This window comes from Chlamydotis macqueenii, chromosome 3 (assembly GCF_036417535.1).
Source record: "Chlamydotis macqueenii isolate bChlMac1 chromosome 3, bChlMac1.mat, whole genome shotgun sequence".
Lineage (NCBI taxonomy): Eukaryota > Metazoa > Chordata > Aves > Otidiformes > Otididae > Chlamydotis > Chlamydotis macqueenii.
Window position 1 is genome coordinate 84,867,137 of NC_141558.1, and position 17,873 is coordinate 84,885,009.

Below are 17,873 nucleotides of genomic sequence, written 5' to 3' on the forward strand. Positions count from 1 at the left end.
ACCTATGGCAGGCCACTGTGCATTTACACTATGGAGCAAGAAATTGTGCTGGTGGTTACAAAAATATTTCCATCTATTCACCTTTTGTATGGCACTGCAACAAGTTGCCAGCATGGTCATTAAAAAGCAACTAATTTTCTGAAGCGCAGTTATGAAGTTTAGTCATGAGAGAATAAATTATTTTCTACTGCTGAGGTGTTAAAACCAATTAGGCATTCTTCAACATTTTATTGGAATTTAATCACTGTGAGTCAGAGTTATACCTTCATTAGGTGCATAGCCAGATGAATTTAGGACAAGACTCTGTGACTTGTGGCTTATAGTCAGGCTAATGTGGAAGAGAGAAACACATGTATTGTGGGAAATCTTTGTCTCTGTCTGTAGTTTCTGTTGGCTGAAGTAAGTTAATTTTAATCTGTCCATGAGGCACACTAGATAGTAACTTCTACAAGTTATGTAAAAGGCAGTAGCTCAGAGAAGTTTTCTGCAGTGAGACAGCTATCTCCACTTCATCCCTGAATGTAGATTTTTTCAATCACCAAATACTGATTTGTGGCACCATCACAATAAGTCTAATATTTCCCAATGCAGGTCTAGGAAAGACTCGCACTGAACATGGGTGTGTAGTACAAATACACACCTGCAAAGACACATAGCCAGGAAAGGACTACACACTAAATGTCTCTTCTGAAGGCAATCCTGAATCTTAAAGTGGAAAAAAAGCTCTTGAGGTTCTTGGACACATGCTTTTTCTTAATGTTACTATCCACTGGGAAAGGTATCAGGAAAGAAACAGGGGTGTATTGTGCTTGAGATGTCTCCAGAGACTGTGGAAACAAAGATAGCTCCAAAGCAGATTTTAAGGACAAAAGATAGCTCTTGTGAGACCATTCCCATTTTGCTTCTTTTGCTACTTTTTTTTTGCTGCATCTTTTTGAGGAAATGTAGGCATTCCTCTTACAGACACCTGGGTATAGGACACATCCTCCACTCTTGTTTAGAGTTGCTGTTCAGGTTTGCAGCTTCGTTTCTTCTGCTTCTGACTCTCCCTCCTTCTGTCATTTTGGTGAGGCAGAGAAATAAAGAAGGAAGGAAATTAAACTTAAATATATATATATAAATCTCTTCTCTCCAAAGCTGACTGACTTCCCCAGCAAGAATGTAGAAAAGGCCATCTCATCAGTCAAGATGCTCAAGTCTAGCCCTCATTCGCTTCTCAAGCAAAAAGACAGACACTGTGCCTTGCTGAAGTCCTGCCTGCTGATGGTAGTGCCTACCCAAATTCCACACATCAAGTGGACAGCACTGTCTTAGTGTGACCTAGAAAGGGGACTCAGTCATCATTTAAGAAGGGAACTTAGAGCCCAGCAGCCATGTATTAATTGGTGCAGAGGCAAGCTTAGGACTCCTCCCAACCCAGCCCACTGCAGAGAAGCCAAAATCAACAGTTCTGCTGGTAGAGTACAGCTTTACAGGACGTTATAAGGGAGCAAATTTCTTGTCTACATTATTCCCTTGCTCATATACTCTGAGCTGAACTCCAGTTCTTCTGAGGTGATTGTTTATTGAGGTTAAAACGAAAAACACTTTACTGAGGGGAGCAGATTTTGTTCTTTCTTAACTGCAGATGTAAGTAACTCAGCCCATATAGTGGTTAAGGAGAGACGTGCTTAAGTTTCCTCTGAAGAATTACATTGGCTATTAGAAATGCTGAGTTACATCCCCTTGTTGATAAATACTCATGATATATATATGTATGGGAAAACAGTCACAGGACTAGCTTATCTTAGAATGCAGTGTTCTCTGCACTCTCCAAGAACCCTGGAATCTTATATTTCTACGTAATGATTTTTTTTTTTTAGAGTATTTATTTTGCTGTCCTTTCTAGGAATAATAGAGTCTGACTTTTTATTCCTTGGTCTTTTTGGAGCGGTCACACTGAGGTTTTGATGTTGTTTGATGTTATGAATCAATATTCATTGCTCCTAAATATCAATTAACATTTGGCAAATTTCCACTACTACTCATTTTGACAGGATGAGGACAGCATTCCCTTGTCTGATAGCAGAGGTGACAAATTACTCTGTATTCTCCAAGTAGGTAAAAATTGTGGGTTTAGTATCATTAAGTATTTTTGATTTGCATTTTATTCCACACTCCTTTTTTAACTCTCAGGGTCATTTTTGCATGTCCTATTCACTTGTACTATCTGGAGTTACAGCAGAAAAGCTCAGAGAAGATTTCACAGAGTGAAGGAGAGTTTTGCAGGCTTTACATTTGAAACTCTGCAAAGCAGAGCAATCTACCAGTCTCTTCCTTCATTACTCACTGCTTTGAAAGATTTTCAAGAAAAGATAAAGACAAATCCATTCTTTCTTTTCACTTTCAACAGTATGCTCTCACAAATACGACTCCACAGTACTTATACAATTTTTCAATTAAATTATTCACAAGCTGCTTTCCATTACCTGTAATGACCTCATACAGATGCCTACAACATGTAGAAGCTTTTGTTCCACTGGTGGACAATGAAATATCCATGACTGCAAAAACCTTCAGATATGATGCTGAATAAGTAATCACGGTAAAGAAGTAATAAATCTAGCAGATCTGGATGTAGCTATATCAACAAACTGATGGCATACCTACTATTTGTTGTACTTAGTTTGCACGTGAAAGCTTGCTAACTTGCTGATCAGCTAATTGTTGTTTGAATCTATTCGATCCTAAAACCATATTCAGCAAAATTGTGTAATTTAAGCTGTAAGCAGGTAAATCTAAGCAGCCAAGTAAAACTTTAATCTATTGAAGAAGATGAAATGTGAGAAGAAATTCTAGTTTCTTCTTAATATTACACCATCAAACCTAAACAGATTAGTTGAAGTTCTCTGTAAACAAAAAGAAGACATAAAATTTGAGCAGTCTTACATTTGTAAAGTCGTTTAAAAGATAACCTTGCTTAAAAGCAGGATTTAATTCCTTTCCAAGTACTTCCAAACCTTCTGTATACTTTCTGTGAGTAAGAAGTAACATGAGGAGGGCCAAATACTTGTTTGCAAAGTATATGGCTAGTACCTGGAAGAAGAAAATCCAATACACATTGCTTATGCTTTCCTCTTTGCCATGGATTCACTATTGGGCTGTACTGCCTGGGATTCTGGACTGCTTATATTCAGTTTTTGGGTCAAACCATTAGCCTATCAGATGACTCATGTCAGCTTCCTTCAGTTTTCTAGGTCTCATTTGTAACAGGTAAGGAATTAGTAGGCTACTTTTTAGTACACTTTGTTCATGTACTAGAAATCTGTGGCACTTGCTTAGTATCCTTCAGCAGATAAACATATTTCTAGGAAATAATATCATGCTGCTGTTGGAATCTGTGATTGACTTCTCCTTTTCTTCATCCTGGGGTCATTATAAATTAAAATTTATTTTCTTGCTGAGTGGATTTTACTTTCCTTTTCAGTAATGTGTTTGTCACTCTTCACACAGTATGGTTTCAGTCCAGGCTCAGCTTTGAAAGAAGCAGGGTGTCTCTGGTTGCTGAGAAATACTTTTATCTAATTTTGATATTACAAACTGAAAGGATGTAACTGTGTTCTGTCCTTTTGTAGAGCATTCCAAAATTCAACATCTCTATGTCATTCTAGCCTGTCTAGTCCTTCTAGCCTTCTTTTTCCTTTGCTTTGTATGCAATACTCAGAAAGTGGAAAAATGTCAAACCTCTGCTTTAGGAAATGCCTTTATTACATATCTACACTGCTTTTTTTCCTCTGTCTTTTTTTTTCCCCAATGTTATTGCAAAAGTCGCCCTGAATCATCCTGATTCTCTTTCCCTTGTGCATTACTGTGCATGTTTCACAAAGATTTTTTGTTTCAAAGGATTTTCTCCCTCTTCTAACTTAGAAACTAAAAGCTTGCTGGTTGATACTAAGTTTGCCATTCAAACTTTCCCTTATTGTTTTTCAATAAATTTTCTTAATTTACAAGAAGAGAAGACTCTTTCTTTTGGTTGCAGTAGTTAGAATAGTCCTGTCAGCTGTTAGCTGGCACCACACTTCTCCAAATAGTGCACAAAGAATTTGTGACAGAGGAGCTTGAAACAGCATGCTGGAGTTTGCTTTGACCAGTTATTTATAAAACATGGGCAAACATAACTTCAAACAGTGCCTGGGTTTTCTGTCATTCCAGCACAAACTTCTGGAGATAAAATTAGCCTGTGTGGTAGGACACAGAGTTTCTGCAGGACATATGAGTTGCAATCTAGCATAAGTGCTCTGCATAGTAAGCATGAATGAAATTGCTAGGAAGTTACTGAAGATCCTCCTCTTCACCTCATCTGACATGAGCTCTTACAGAAAAAAAAAAAAAAAAAGAAGGGCAGCTATCAACCACTATAGGATCCCAGTCAACTCTCTTTGATCCTATCATTTTAATTTGCACAGATTTCACTGCCTGGAAATCAGTGGAAAACCCCACTTGTAACTCTCAAGAAAGGACAGCATATAGCAGAATCTCACAGGTGTGTTCTGACAGGAAAACAGCAGAATCCCTTTGGCAAATTAATTTCCTCTGAGCTTCTAAATGTGCTCATTACTTCTAATGTTGCTTGTCTTTGGGAACCTCTGTTGGTACGGTAGGATGACCTTTTCTGGTTCAACCGTGCAACTCTGCATAAGAGTTTAAAATTACTTCAGTCAGAGAGAATAAGCATGACATTTCAGCCAAATGGACAGGCCATTTGGCTGTAAAAATCTGGAAAAAAAGGTGGCCCAGGTCCCACACTCTGCTTGATAACTTGAACACGTCTTTTGTGGATAAGTTTTATCTTTTCTTGTCTTCAGAAATGAGGGACTTGTAGCATGCTGTTGTGACTATCAGTAGAATACATTACTGACTTTAGATATTTTGTTTATTAGTCTCAAATTTACTGTCTGACTTTTTGAAACATTGCTGTGAATTATGATAGCTTTCTAACTCTACATTAACATGATACACAGTGAATTTATTAGTGCGGCTATGCATTGTTTCCATAAATACTTCAGCTTCACATTTACTAACAGAAATATTGTGTGGGCTTTCAGTTACTCTGCTAATGAGCTTAAATATGTTTTAGTTGAATTTGAATTAGTGTGAGGATTTTTTTTTCTGAGGCAATTAGTATCTCAGACATATTGAGGTGAAAGGTGTTCTGTGTGTAGCTGAATAGCTTGAGTGTGACTGGATTTATCTTTTGTACTGTCAAATGTTCCTAGCATATGTCTGCATTCCCTTTAAAGATAAAACTTAATAATCAGGGCAGTAAATGCCTGCTACTTTCATGTCCACGTGAAAGAAGTGATAGCATAGATCACTGAACTTGCAAGTCTGATTCTGTGGTGTCATACCAACATTAACCAAAATGAGGTTGTCCCAGTGCAGTAGCTTGCACCTGGACAGTTGAACTGAGCGCCTTCATTGATTCAGGGCATTATGGGATGGTTCTGGTGGTCTTCATTCATCCATAAGTGCCTTATCAGTTCTATCTGCCTGTGGCTTCCTATTTTTTGCAAGAATTTGGTTGGGAATAATAGAGAAAAGAGTATTTCCTTTTAGATCAGTGGCTAATGGAGGGGAGCAGAATACATTGTACCACAGTTCTTCTTTCTCAGTCTTGTGTAGTAATGTCCCCTAGAAGCTTATGCTTTGTTCTGTCACCTGCTGAATTACTTCAGTGCATCCCCAGGGAACATCGGTCAGCAGCCTATCAGATATCACCAGAAATTTATATTCTCTGAGCTAGTAGTTTAATGTTTGGATTTGTTTTTTTTTTCCTTTCCCCTGTAGCACAGGGGATATATTCATTATCAGTATCTCTCTGGATCACCATTTTGTGACAGACATATCAATTGCTTTTGGCTCTCTTGTCTCTTCCCCACCTTCCACCCCACTTTTCCAAATGAGTAGAAAAAAGTACAAGCAACTTAGGAAATAATAATGAAATGATATGTACTATATGTTTCATTTGACAAGACAGATTCTCTGAAGGGCAGCTGGATGCATGAGTGATGAAGAGACAAGATTCAGAAAAGCAGGAAGGGATTTGTGTTTAATAACAAATGTTCCACCTGAAGGCAAAATTATGATTGTATGTCATAAACCCCCCCCAAAAACTAATAAAATAAAAAATGCAGGAAATTATTCATGCTAGGTTGAGTTAGTGTTTACTGAACAAGTCTGGCTACCTCCTGGTATTATCTGATGCTTCCTTATGTTGACATGACTGACAGAGGAATTACGCCCTGTTGCTAATAGCAACAACTATCTTTTTTCCCAGGACACCAGAAATACAACTGTCATTTTTTCAAGATATAGGTCACAGTAGGCTTCTGTCTTTCTCAGATTTTTAGATTAAAAAAAAATCTTGAATCAAGCACCAAAGAGACTGTCAGATTTCACACGGTAATACACTTGGTACTTTGTAGTTGGTTTTTGATTCCTGAGGACTTAGGATGATCTGAAGATATATATTCAAGGGCTTTTTTGGCAGTTTTAAGGGTTCAAAAATTAATCTTCATTGTTAGCCTACTTATTTTTTAGTAACATTTTAGATTCTTCCTGCATTCCATGGCTCCAGAAACTGAGCTTTCTGGCACAAAAATGCAGCAAAAATGACAATATACACTATAAAACTTTCAAGGAAACTAAAAATGTTGACAGCAGAGAAGAATGCCAACTGTGCAGTTCAAATTTGTCGGTTACTTGCTCTTACTCTCAGGCAATATATTTACATGACAATTTAGATCCTTCTAGTCTTCCTCTGATCTTTTTTTTTCCCTTTTCTCCAGCCTTCTTAGTATCTATCCGCCATCTGGACTCTTTCCAGTGCCCTGATTCACTTCATTATCTTTCTAATTGTCTTGTCTTTGCTGAAACATCTTCACCTATTTTGATTGCAATCATATTGAGCTGGTTTTGTGATCTTGGTGCCCATTCAGTGATCAGTTGGACTTCTTCCATCATTTACATGGAAGGCCATGTGCCTGATAGCACCCTGCCAATGACTAGTGTAAACGTGTTTGTCTTCCAGTCATTTGAAGCTTCTCTGACACTGCCAGAGCCACTGACTTTCGTATATCCTCTTTTCTTCTTGAATCCTCTCTCACTACAACCTTTCCTTCTTTCTTCTTTCCTTATGTGTCCTTAATGAAATACACATCATTACTATCTCTACCTAATGAGAAGCAAGATCTGTGTGCCACTGAGCTGCATTTACCAGGCTTTAAAGGATCCTTTGTGTGGTCCTTCTTCAGGTAGTGAATTTCATCCTCCGATTACTCACTCCTATTATATGCTCTTTAGCCAGCTTTCTCCAGTATGTCACCACTGATACTTTCCCTCTCCCCTTTAGCTACCATCTGACTTTAATTCCACTGGGACTGAAGGTGGACATATCACTTGAAAGCTAGGAACTCTACCAGACCCTTCTACAATACTTTAAGGGAGGATTAGCTGGAATCATCATTTTTTCAAAGCTACCTGTTAAGCTGGAGCAAAGAAAAAAAACCCAAAGATTTTAAAATAGGGGACAAAATTATTGAAGAAATGAGTAAACATTTGTGCCTTGAGATTTTCACTGAAAAAAAAATGAAAATTGATCAGATTCCAGTGTTGTCTAGATCATTTTCTAGTTCTGAGAGCAATCAGGATAATATTTTGAACTTATGTGAATTCAGTTTTGTGTAAGGGGAATTTTAAGAATAGGAAGGCACTGTGAGATTGACATTTTCAAGATAAGGCATTATTATACAGGAAAAGTACTGTATTAACTATCTGGAATATAATTTTACAGAACCCTAGCTATTTCACCCAGGCATTCCTCTTCCTTTTCCTCTCTTCATTACACACTTACAGTGAGTAGTGACAATATTACTGTTTAACGATTACTTCATAATCAGTTCTTACAGATGCACTGGTAAATTAATGAGGGCCCAGAAACATTTCTATGCACCAGAACCTCATAATCTATATTGTTAGTGTCTTGATGTAGTTCCTTGCATGATTTTTCCAGCATGGTTTAGGAGTTAATATTCCAAGGGCTATTTTTGATATACAGCTTTCTGAAGCCACTCTAGAGGAAAAGAGAAATTGCCATCAGAGATATGGACCATTTTTTGTGAGGTATCTGACCTGAGACACAACACATAGACAGAGAATCTTAAGGAAGAGTTTGGGTTGAGCAACATAGGCACAGAAAATTCACACCTAAGCAATTAGACATTTTAAAATATTTTTTATTTTCTCAAATAGAAGTATTTAATAAATTAGCATGACTTTCCATGTCAAACTCCTAGCATTCACTTCAAAAGGAGAAATAATATTGCAGTATAGATAATACATAGCCCTGGATAATACAAAAAAAGGACCATGAGAAAAGCAACCTAATCTAGCAGGTCAGTATAGAACTGAGTCTTGGGATTTGCAAGTGCCTTCCCGGAGGAACTGCCTTGACAGCTCCCTGCAAGTTCTATGATTAAAGCAGTTTCAGGCTAAAACTAGATGGTATCATACCCCTCTTGCGATGGAGAAAAAGAACAGAATTGCCTAGCCAATTAGCCTAATCTGTCTTTTCTCTAATTTGTCTGTTTTGCGTAACCACAGTATTATCCAGCAGTTCACTCCTGCTAATCCCCAGTGCTACAGAGAAGAAAAGAACCAATTTGTATATTACAGTGTAATCATAATATCTACTAATTTCCTTCCATACACTACAGGCCTCTTTTGAAAGGAGATTGCTAGCATTATCCCCATTTTTAGAAGAGGAGACTTACAGTACAGCAAAATGATTTCTCAGGAACTGAGAGTTACTGATAAAGTAGAGCTTGATATCAGTTTAACTAATAAAATAGAGAATAAAACTCAGGTCTCCTAAATTCTCACCACAGTTCACTCCCTGCAAGATTCAGTGCTCTCTTGCATCTGGGATTATGAGTGAAGTCTGCAGCAAACATTTTTCTCCTGCATTTCTAAGTAATTTATTTTCTAATTTTCTTAATATCACCACACACTGAAGTGAGTAAATTGCTTACTTTCTGTCTGTTGTGTCTACAAGGACACAACAAGGATTTTTTAACAGTGATAGTAGAAAATAAGGTTGACTTCAAAAAAAGGGTGCTAGCACTAGGCTTCCTTTTTAATAAAGGGTCTTATGATCTCATCTTGTTGTTTTCACAAAAAAGAGATGTAAATCTCCATGGATTGAAGGGAATGTATTGTTTGCAAAAGCCCTGCAAACTTTCATCTCAGCTTCATAGCTCTTCATTGTACATGAACTCTCATAGGAGCATCTGTCTGTTGCTCTCCTATTTCAGACTCTTATACCATGCCCCAATCCTGGCCATAAGTCTCCTCCTTTTCCAGTAAGTTATGTTATTGTGCTAAAGGGGGAGAGAAGAGGGCTTTTTTGAAAATTAAGAAGGTCAGTTGTAAGGCCTCTATGATCGTTTCATTCCTCAGAGGCAAGATTTTCAGAGAGGTCAGAATCATGTTCTTATATGAATAGTTTTCCTTGGGGTATTTTGATCTTCAGATAGGATTCAGAAACTACCTTAAGAATCAGATAACAAAATCCTGGCACCAATGTGGTGTGTCCTTAAACTGTACACATTAAAACCTATCATAACATATCGTTAGTTTAAAAATAAGCATGTGTTTTGCTAGTTGATCTCCTCCTGCAGTTATTCAAGTGTTAGTCTTTTTTTTTTTTCTCCTAAGGAAGGGTTAGTATCAAATTTAGATCTCCATTCCTGTGATAAGAAGCATCTCTGCAAGATCAAACTGCCATGGAGAGTAGGTGGACAATACCAGGCTCCTTGCCTCAAGATACTGCTGCAATTCAGTATGTTTGCTATCTGAGGGCTGACAAGTGAGCATGAGGATGTTCCGAGTTTCAAAAGCTAACAACTTTCAAAATCTCTTTTTGATCTCCAGTGAACAAGGCTATAGATTCTTGCTACCTGAAACCAACCTTCTGTGTTTAGCTGATGAGCTGACTGAACAAACCCTTGCAGGACCTGTAGTTTTAAAGACCTCTTTTAGTTTTGTGGCAGCTCCTAGCTATTGAGTCCCAATGGCAGGGCACACTGGTCTGTGATTAATGGTACTAGACATACAGAGCAGCCATGAAAAGACTCATTCTGTTAGGCAGCAAAGCAAAGATTGAAGTGGCATCTTGCAGCTACCGATGGTGGGGACAATTAAGGAGTCATCAATATCCAGGAGAGAAAGTATATCTTCATCGATTTTAGGTGTGGGGAATATTAAGAGATGTCATCCATCATAGCTGACTGGCAGTATGTTTGTAAAGGGTGGGCTAAAGCACAGAGAGAGTGCCAAAATAATCTTACAACTTGGCAACTTAATGAAAACAAGATCATCTTTCCTGCAAGCTAGAAAACTGAGTCTGAGATTAATTACTTAACTCCTAGTATGCTTGAACTTGGTGCTTACTCCTGTGTTCAGCTGTTCTCTTACAATAACATTAATTGGAATATTTTACAAGAACATTTGAAGTTTATTTATGGAAACATCCAAAATTCTTCATTTTAGATGTATATGGAGAGTTGATTGCTTTTTCCGTAGTTGGGATTGCAACTGTGATCTTTTATAAAGCTATTATTAGTCCCAATATTATCACAGCTGTAGCTTCCAGGACGGATTGAGTTTTGAAATGACTCAGTTTCTCATAAAGGCTAAGATGAGCTTTTATGGCAAGTTTCAATACATTTAACCTGACCAGGCTTTAGGACTGCTTGTGACCTCACTGCTGGCTTTATGGACTGGCTTTACATTTCATGGCACTATCGCTAACTGCCAGTCCTTGAAATAATCCAGATGGTTACATTTCCTTGGAAGCTTGTGTGTAATTGTATTTGAAGAAAACAAGTTGTAAATTATTGAAGTGATCAGTGTTCACTCTATCTAAATTGGCATAGTGTTAGGCTGAAAGACTGTATTTCTATATGCTTAAAATATATGCAAAGCTATATACTGTGTAAACTCAGTCCTTTGATATTTGCTTGGAGAGAGTAGGGAGGTCTATCTGCATTTCATCAGTGCAAAGGAAAAAGAACCACTCTAGCAGATGGTACTATAGCTCTGTTTTTTGAGAGTTATGACCCAAGTCCAAGACCCAGTTTATAGAGCTGACTGTTCTTTCTGCTAACAGTGCTACTTGTTTGTAATGAAGTTTCACAGCAAAATAATTTCTGAAGGACTTACGCACTGCAGAATTTTTTAAGCACATGGATGGAAGTGATGGTGGAAAGCGGAGTATAACACTAGATGACACAGAAGGAGATATTAAGTAATTGGTGAAACTGTTCAAGAGTTTGAAGATCATATATTTGAAGATCAATAGTATTAAGTTATTCTATATATCATCCTTGGTGTGTGCATATGAAATTCCTTGAACAATTCAACAGTGTAGGCATTACCTCAGGTGCCTCAGTGTGCTGTTCTCAGAGCCACAGGGAGAAGAGAACTATGAGAAATAACTCGAGACCAATCATTTCGACTCTTAGAAACCATTTCAGCAACTGTGGAGTATTCCAGTAGGACTGCTTTATGACCCCTCATCTCATTCTGAACAGCTCATCTATGTCTGTGCAGAACATCTCAATTAGGGTGATAAACGTGCCAAGAATCTCAAATATAATATTGAGTAAACCTACCAGGTGATGTTTATATTCCAGGTATCTGTCACCGATATTTCTTTTCCTTACAGAATTTTTTTGTGTGTGTTTGTTTGCTTTTTAAAAAGGAGCCACATCCTCGCCTGTGGCCAGACTGAAGGGTTGTGTAAGTGGCATGAATGCATAAATGCAAAGATGATCAGCAGCTCATCTTTGCAGTACCTTGACATTGCTGCTTCTCTGTGCAGGGCTGTTCCCACTCACTGCACAGAAGGGCCTCTGCAGAGCTGTCATTTATGCTGGCTGTGATGACAATTTGAGGCTGAGAAAGCCTGGCACTCCCACAAAGAGTATGCCTTTTTCCTCTGGCCAGGCCTTACCATCCCAATTGCAGTCACAACAGCTTGCGCTCTGGTGTAAGTGCCTGTAAGACTCCCTTGTTGCTGGTGCTGAAGATCTGCAGCTGTAACTCAGAATGAGCTCTTTTTAATTTCATCTTTTTTCTCTCACTCAGGTCTGTTATGTGGCACTAAAGAGAAACATGCATGGGGTATCTCCTGTGTTTTATTCTTGGCTACCCAACAGATACCCAATCTGGAGTTCTCCATGGTATTCCACTAATGTGCTGCAATTTTCACCAGTTTGAAGTGGGGGTAGACCATGTTCATTCATATCTGCTAATTTTGAATGCTAGTGATGCTTAATATTTCATGAGTTCAAACGACTGCTTAGGTTTTGTGGCAGCAAAGAATAATATCCATAAATGACCAAACTTGGAGCACAGCTTGGGCCTAGCTATTTGTTTTTTTGAAAATGGATTTGTATTTGAGTATAATTTTTTTTTTTATTTTAAAGAAATCTTCTTGTTTCCACCCCTGCATCTTCCTACCTCTCCTCACACTTCCACAACCCATACTGCCAGTGCCAGTATTTCTTTTTCACTCACACTGAGGAAGGTGGTTGCAGGGAGAAATTTCTGGCAAAGAAGATGATAGCTGCATTTCTAGGAGATATTTTCCACAGTGGGGAGTAGGAGGATGGGGAAAGTATGTGGGGTGTGGAGAAAAGGAGAGAAGTGGCTTCCTGCCTTACATTCTCAGGGAATGAGAAAACTAAATGTAGCTCCTTGTCTTCACAAGGCAAGCAACCTGCTGATGTTACACAGTAAATGTTCAGCCACCCATGAAGTGATGTGACAACTGCCAAGTTGAGACTCAGCAAGTGCAAGGGTCATTCACACACTCGGAGAGAAATGATATTTGTAGGCACGTATTTTCACGCTGAGGTATTGTTCAGGTTTTAATATATTTAAGATTAGGATAGATGCAAGTGAGGAACAAAAAAAAAAAAAACCCAGACTAGTTTGATCTGCTTTTTCTCATTTCCTTTATTGCACATTTGAGAGATAGCCATCAAAACTTGTGTGTTACTGAATGCTGGAATGTTGGACACACAGGAACTGGGAAGCTTGAATGCTTTTTTAAATTTTATGGCTCTGACTGCTCTCAGCCAGTACCCAGCACAGTAAACAGCACACTCTTCTTCTGTCTGTTATCCTCTCTTTTCCTTTAGTGTCTACAGTAACCGATTTATTTTCTTCTTTTTTTCTTTTTTTTTTTTAAGGATGATTCCAGCTACAAACAAAGCCTTTGTTGTAAACAACCTTGTTTCTGGAACAGGCTATGACCTCTGTGTCCTGGCAATGTGGGATGATACGGCCACAACACTTACTGCCACCAATATCGTGGGATGCGCCCAGTTCTTCACCAAAGAAGACTACCCTCAGTGCCAGTCGATGCACAGCCAATTCCTGGGTGGGACCATGATTCTGATCATTGGAGGCATCATTGTGGCAACTCTCTTGGTATTCATTGTAATACTCATGGTCCGCTATAAGGTCTGCAACAATTCCCAGGGGAAGATGTCTAATGTCAGTAATGTCTACTCACAGACAAATGGAGCACAACCAGTTCAGAACGGAGTCTTGCCCCAAGTCAACCCCAAAGTGGTGGTGAGAAATGAACTTATGGAGTTCAACTGTCAGTCTGCACGGAGCAGCATCTCCTCTTCCTCCAGCTCTGCAAATAGCCGCGACTGTGATGACTACAGCCTCCAAAGTGAACAGGGCACATTGTCCAGTAAGTGGAGGCCTCCTTCCAGGTCAAAACACAATATTGACCGGCTAATGGGAGCTTTTGCCTCCCTGGAACTGAAATGTCAGAAAAAGGAGGAGATGTCAGACTCCAGAACTTCCACAGTGGCCCGCCACTCGGACAAAGAGCCACTGCTGGGCCAGCCAGAGTCCAAATTTCGCAGCCTCCTCACGTTGCCTCTGGAGGGCAAAACTAAACGTAGCCATTCTTTTGACATGGGGGACTTCGCCACATCTCAGTGTTGCACCTACCCTAAAAAGATAACAAACATTTGGACAAAGAGGAGCCTCTCGGTGAATGGCATGCTTTTGCAGTACGATGATAATGACCTAACAGGGGCAAAAGGGACTTTTGGGAGCTCAGAGTGGGTAATGGAAAGCACAGTGTAAATACCAGTGTCTCCCCCATTCTCTTCTCCCCACATGTGTTATAAAGGTTTGCTGCAGGGCCTTGCATTTGGAAAAAGAGGGGAGAAAAAGCTTTCAGTTGTACTGGCCAAAAAGATAGGTAAACAAATAAGTAACAGGGATACTAAAAAAGAAAGAGGGTCGTGAAATGTGAATAGGCACATTTGGCACCATTCTTGTCTGGCCCAAACTAAACCATGTGTGAATGTTTCAAGGAATTTCCTAGTTGTACTTAGCATTGCTTTCCAAAAGTTACTCAGACTCTTGGTGGAACCATCACAGAAGATTAAACAGAGAGGATGAAAAGGGGTTTAACAGCACAAATTTTATTTTACAAGTTTATCTTTTTTTTATTATTTATTTTTTGTGCAGGGGTGTTGTTTATTGGTTGTGTGGGTTTTGTTTGTTTTTTTTTTGCAAAGGGCACCTCTTTCTTTTCTTTTAACCACAGAAATACATTTCTGTGGATATAAGACTGGTGCTAGGATATATCTGGATCTCCTTGCAAATGACTTTCTCAAAAGTGCAGACAGGGCATCCACAGGGACAGATCAGAGCAAATTGTTCAGTGTAATCTCACGGTGTTAACTGTGATATCTGGGAAAACGGTACTTGTTGTTGAGTGGGCTTTTGATAGGAATTTAATGATTTCTGTTCTGTTTTGCCTTCTTACTGCTTTTGAGTTTGTTTTTTTCCACAGCAGAAAGTATGTTTCCATGCATTTTTTTTCTGTTTTCAGTCTCATCAAATCCCCCAGATGAAAAGGAAGATATGTACAAAGGTCAAATTTCTGATGTACTGTATAACCCACCTCCAATACCACCTCTTTATGTCCCAGGAAGAATTAAATCTAGGGGCTAATAAATTAAAAAAAAAATCATCCTCCTTCTTCCATCTTCTTCATAGTCTCTGTCAATCCTCAAGGCAGATTGCAGCAGCTATTGATATCTGTAGGGGTGTTCCTATCAAAGATGGGAAAATAGTAGTCAAGACTTTCTGTTAAAGGACAAAGAAAGGGAAGATAAAAGCAGTTGCCATGGACTCTCCACATTATTAATACCAATGGCTTCTGGCAAAGGTCGCACTGCCACTCCCTTCAACTGACAAACACAGACTCTCACCCTATTATGACAGAAGCTCTTTGTCTGTACAGTCGCCAGGACGTGGCTTGACTGTATCAGTAGCATCACAGGAAATGTAAGTTTTTGTGTGTTTGAGGGGATTGAGTATGTTCCCAATTAGCTAAGGAAACTGAGTTAAATTCAGGTGTTTCGGAGCAGGGGGTCTCCCATGTGTCCCCTGCATTACAAACAGCCATTCCTCAGTCCTCTGGGTACTCCTGTCCCCCTGGCTCTCACCCTTACTTAGGTACTTGCTGACTAAGAACAGGAGCTCTTTAGGGCTTATAAACCGACTCTTAAATTAGTTTTTGGAGAGCATTGCTATGGTTGTGGAAATGCACATGGCCCAACCAGCTAACTTCATTGTCCTTAATAACTTTATTGTGATTTCCAGCATTCTGGTGGCTACTGCAACTGTCTTTTTATTTGTTCATTTATTTGTTGGCTCCCAATGATCAGTTACTGGGAACTATCCTGAAATTGCACATTGCTACTATGATTTTGTAAAAGACACATGGAGAAAGAGTGCAAGGCAAAGAGAAAATAACAAAAGAAAAAACCCTATGTGTATTTTTTTTAAAGGTGCAGAGATACATTGTGACATGGTTGTGTACTTGATCTTGTATTCGTCACGTTTCCTACTTGGATTTTTAGAAAATTACGTCCCTGTGATCAGAATATTTTTCCTTTATTTTCTTTTATTTTTACTACAAAATGTACAGTAAAAAACATTCCTGGGGAAAAAAGTAAAAAAAAAGAAAAAGTGAAAAAAAGAAAAGTACCTGCTTTTCATTTATTTGCTATTCTGTGGTATGCTTTGAAACCTAAGTAAGGAGCAGTAATTATTTTAAAAATTATCTTAAAGATTTAGATGTTTGCTTTCTCTTTCCCTCAAAGTATTTTTGACCTCAGGATTTTAGGTATAAAGTACAAATCATGAAATACAGACCTTTTTGGAATGCATGAGGAAAGATCTGGTAAAAAGGCATTTCACCTCCGTTTCTGTGGTTGCATTTGCACAGATCTATATCACTAATGTACTTTAAACCTTGATCTAAACTCTGCAGAAATAACAGGAAGCTTTTTTAGGGTTAGGGCCTGACTTTTTAGGTTTTTGCTCAGATTATTTCTCACTGTCAACATTGATACATTCAAAAGAGATCCAGTCAAACTTTATTTGCAACATCTTTCAAAATCTCTGGTTTTCTCATGCTTTCCAAGAGGAATGACACCTCTAGTGCCAGAATCTACATCATCCAAATATCCAGATGGCACCTTCATATTAACTATTAATGACATTTACATTTATGTTGTACTGAAGACTCTTAAAGATGTTCATGTAATTATTTTATTTCCCTTGTTACACTGTGGCATGGTTGGTTGGACTTTTTTATTATGCTGCTACTTCGCTTTGAACATGGCGTCTGGGTTGTTTTTAATTTAGCGATTGAGTTCATCATCAATATTAGTAGCATATGCAGCTGTGAATTTTCAGAAGCAATAGCCTACAGTATTTTCTTTGTTAAAAAGGGAAACATTTCTTTCACTTTCTCATACAAGACTAGAGGAAGTAAGCCAATCGATGCTGTTTTAAAATAATGGATAGTTGCAGAAGAACCCAGGTAATAAAGTCCACAATCTAACAGCTGCATTTATTACAGTTAATAATTATTTTAATTAATTTAACTTTAATGAGTGAGGCTCAATCCACATCAGCAAATTTGTAAATACTGAGCAAAATGAAATGAGTGCCCAGCAATTAGCTTTGGTGATCACAGTATTTGAGAGGAAGAGGACTCAGGGACTCAGAGGTGAGGCAGGGAGCCCCACGGTGTGTCAGCAAGTAGCCAGCCCTGAGAGAGAGATGGAGGCAGCCTGGCGTGGTGGTGCTGGTGCCTGTGCACCTGCTGGGTTGTGATCATCCTTCAGGTGCCACCAGCCACTGCCCTGCTTACATAGCTGGCCAAGCAGAGCTCTGAAATTAGCCTGTGGTGTCCCCTTTACCACTTTGACAGCTGCTGAAGACAGCTGTACCTTTTGGGTTACATCCTGAATCCATGCCTTAATAGCTAATGCACAAGTGTGACCCCAGGGTCCTCCACACACAATCTGACCAATCTCTACCTTGACTTTGTTTTGCCTCCATTTTCATGTGTGCACCTCATTCAGCATCTCTGGATTTGATTATTTTTCTGTAGTGCTGCTGCTTGGTAGGGATTCTTCCTTGTTCCACTTCTAGGCGCAACTGCATGTCAGTAGCTGGTGAAATTATATATAGATACCCACCTATCTGAGAGTAATAAATATTTTCACACATCATTGAGGAGCTGAGCTAGCTCCAATGGCCTAGTCCCCTGGTCTCAGAACCCTACACTGAGAAATTTATACAGATCTCGAGTAGCAGCTCTGTCTCACAATTAAAGTGTGGTAGCGTCACGTGCAGCTGCACCAACTGTGCTTTAGATGCAAGTGTCAGGTAGAGCAGATAATAAGGAGGACAACACAGATCAACAAAAGCCT

At 38.9% G+C, this 17,873-nt stretch overlaps 1 protein-coding gene across 1 annotated transcript in view; it reads left to right on the forward strand.

Annotated features, from left to right (window-relative positions):
• Nucleotides 1–14,561, forward strand: part of LRFN2 (leucine rich repeat and fibronectin type III domain containing 2) — a 161,004-nt gene extending 146,443 nt beyond the window's left edge. The window contains exon 3 of the mRNA XM_086745081.1: nucleotides 13,296–14,561. Coding sequence (XP_086601207.1) covers nucleotides 13,296–14,214 — 919 coding nt within the window. The 3' untranslated portion in view covers nucleotides 14,215–14,561. The remainder of the gene's footprint in view (nucleotides 1–13,295) is intronic.
• The last annotated feature ends 3,312 nt before the right edge of the window (nucleotides 14,562–17,873 follow it).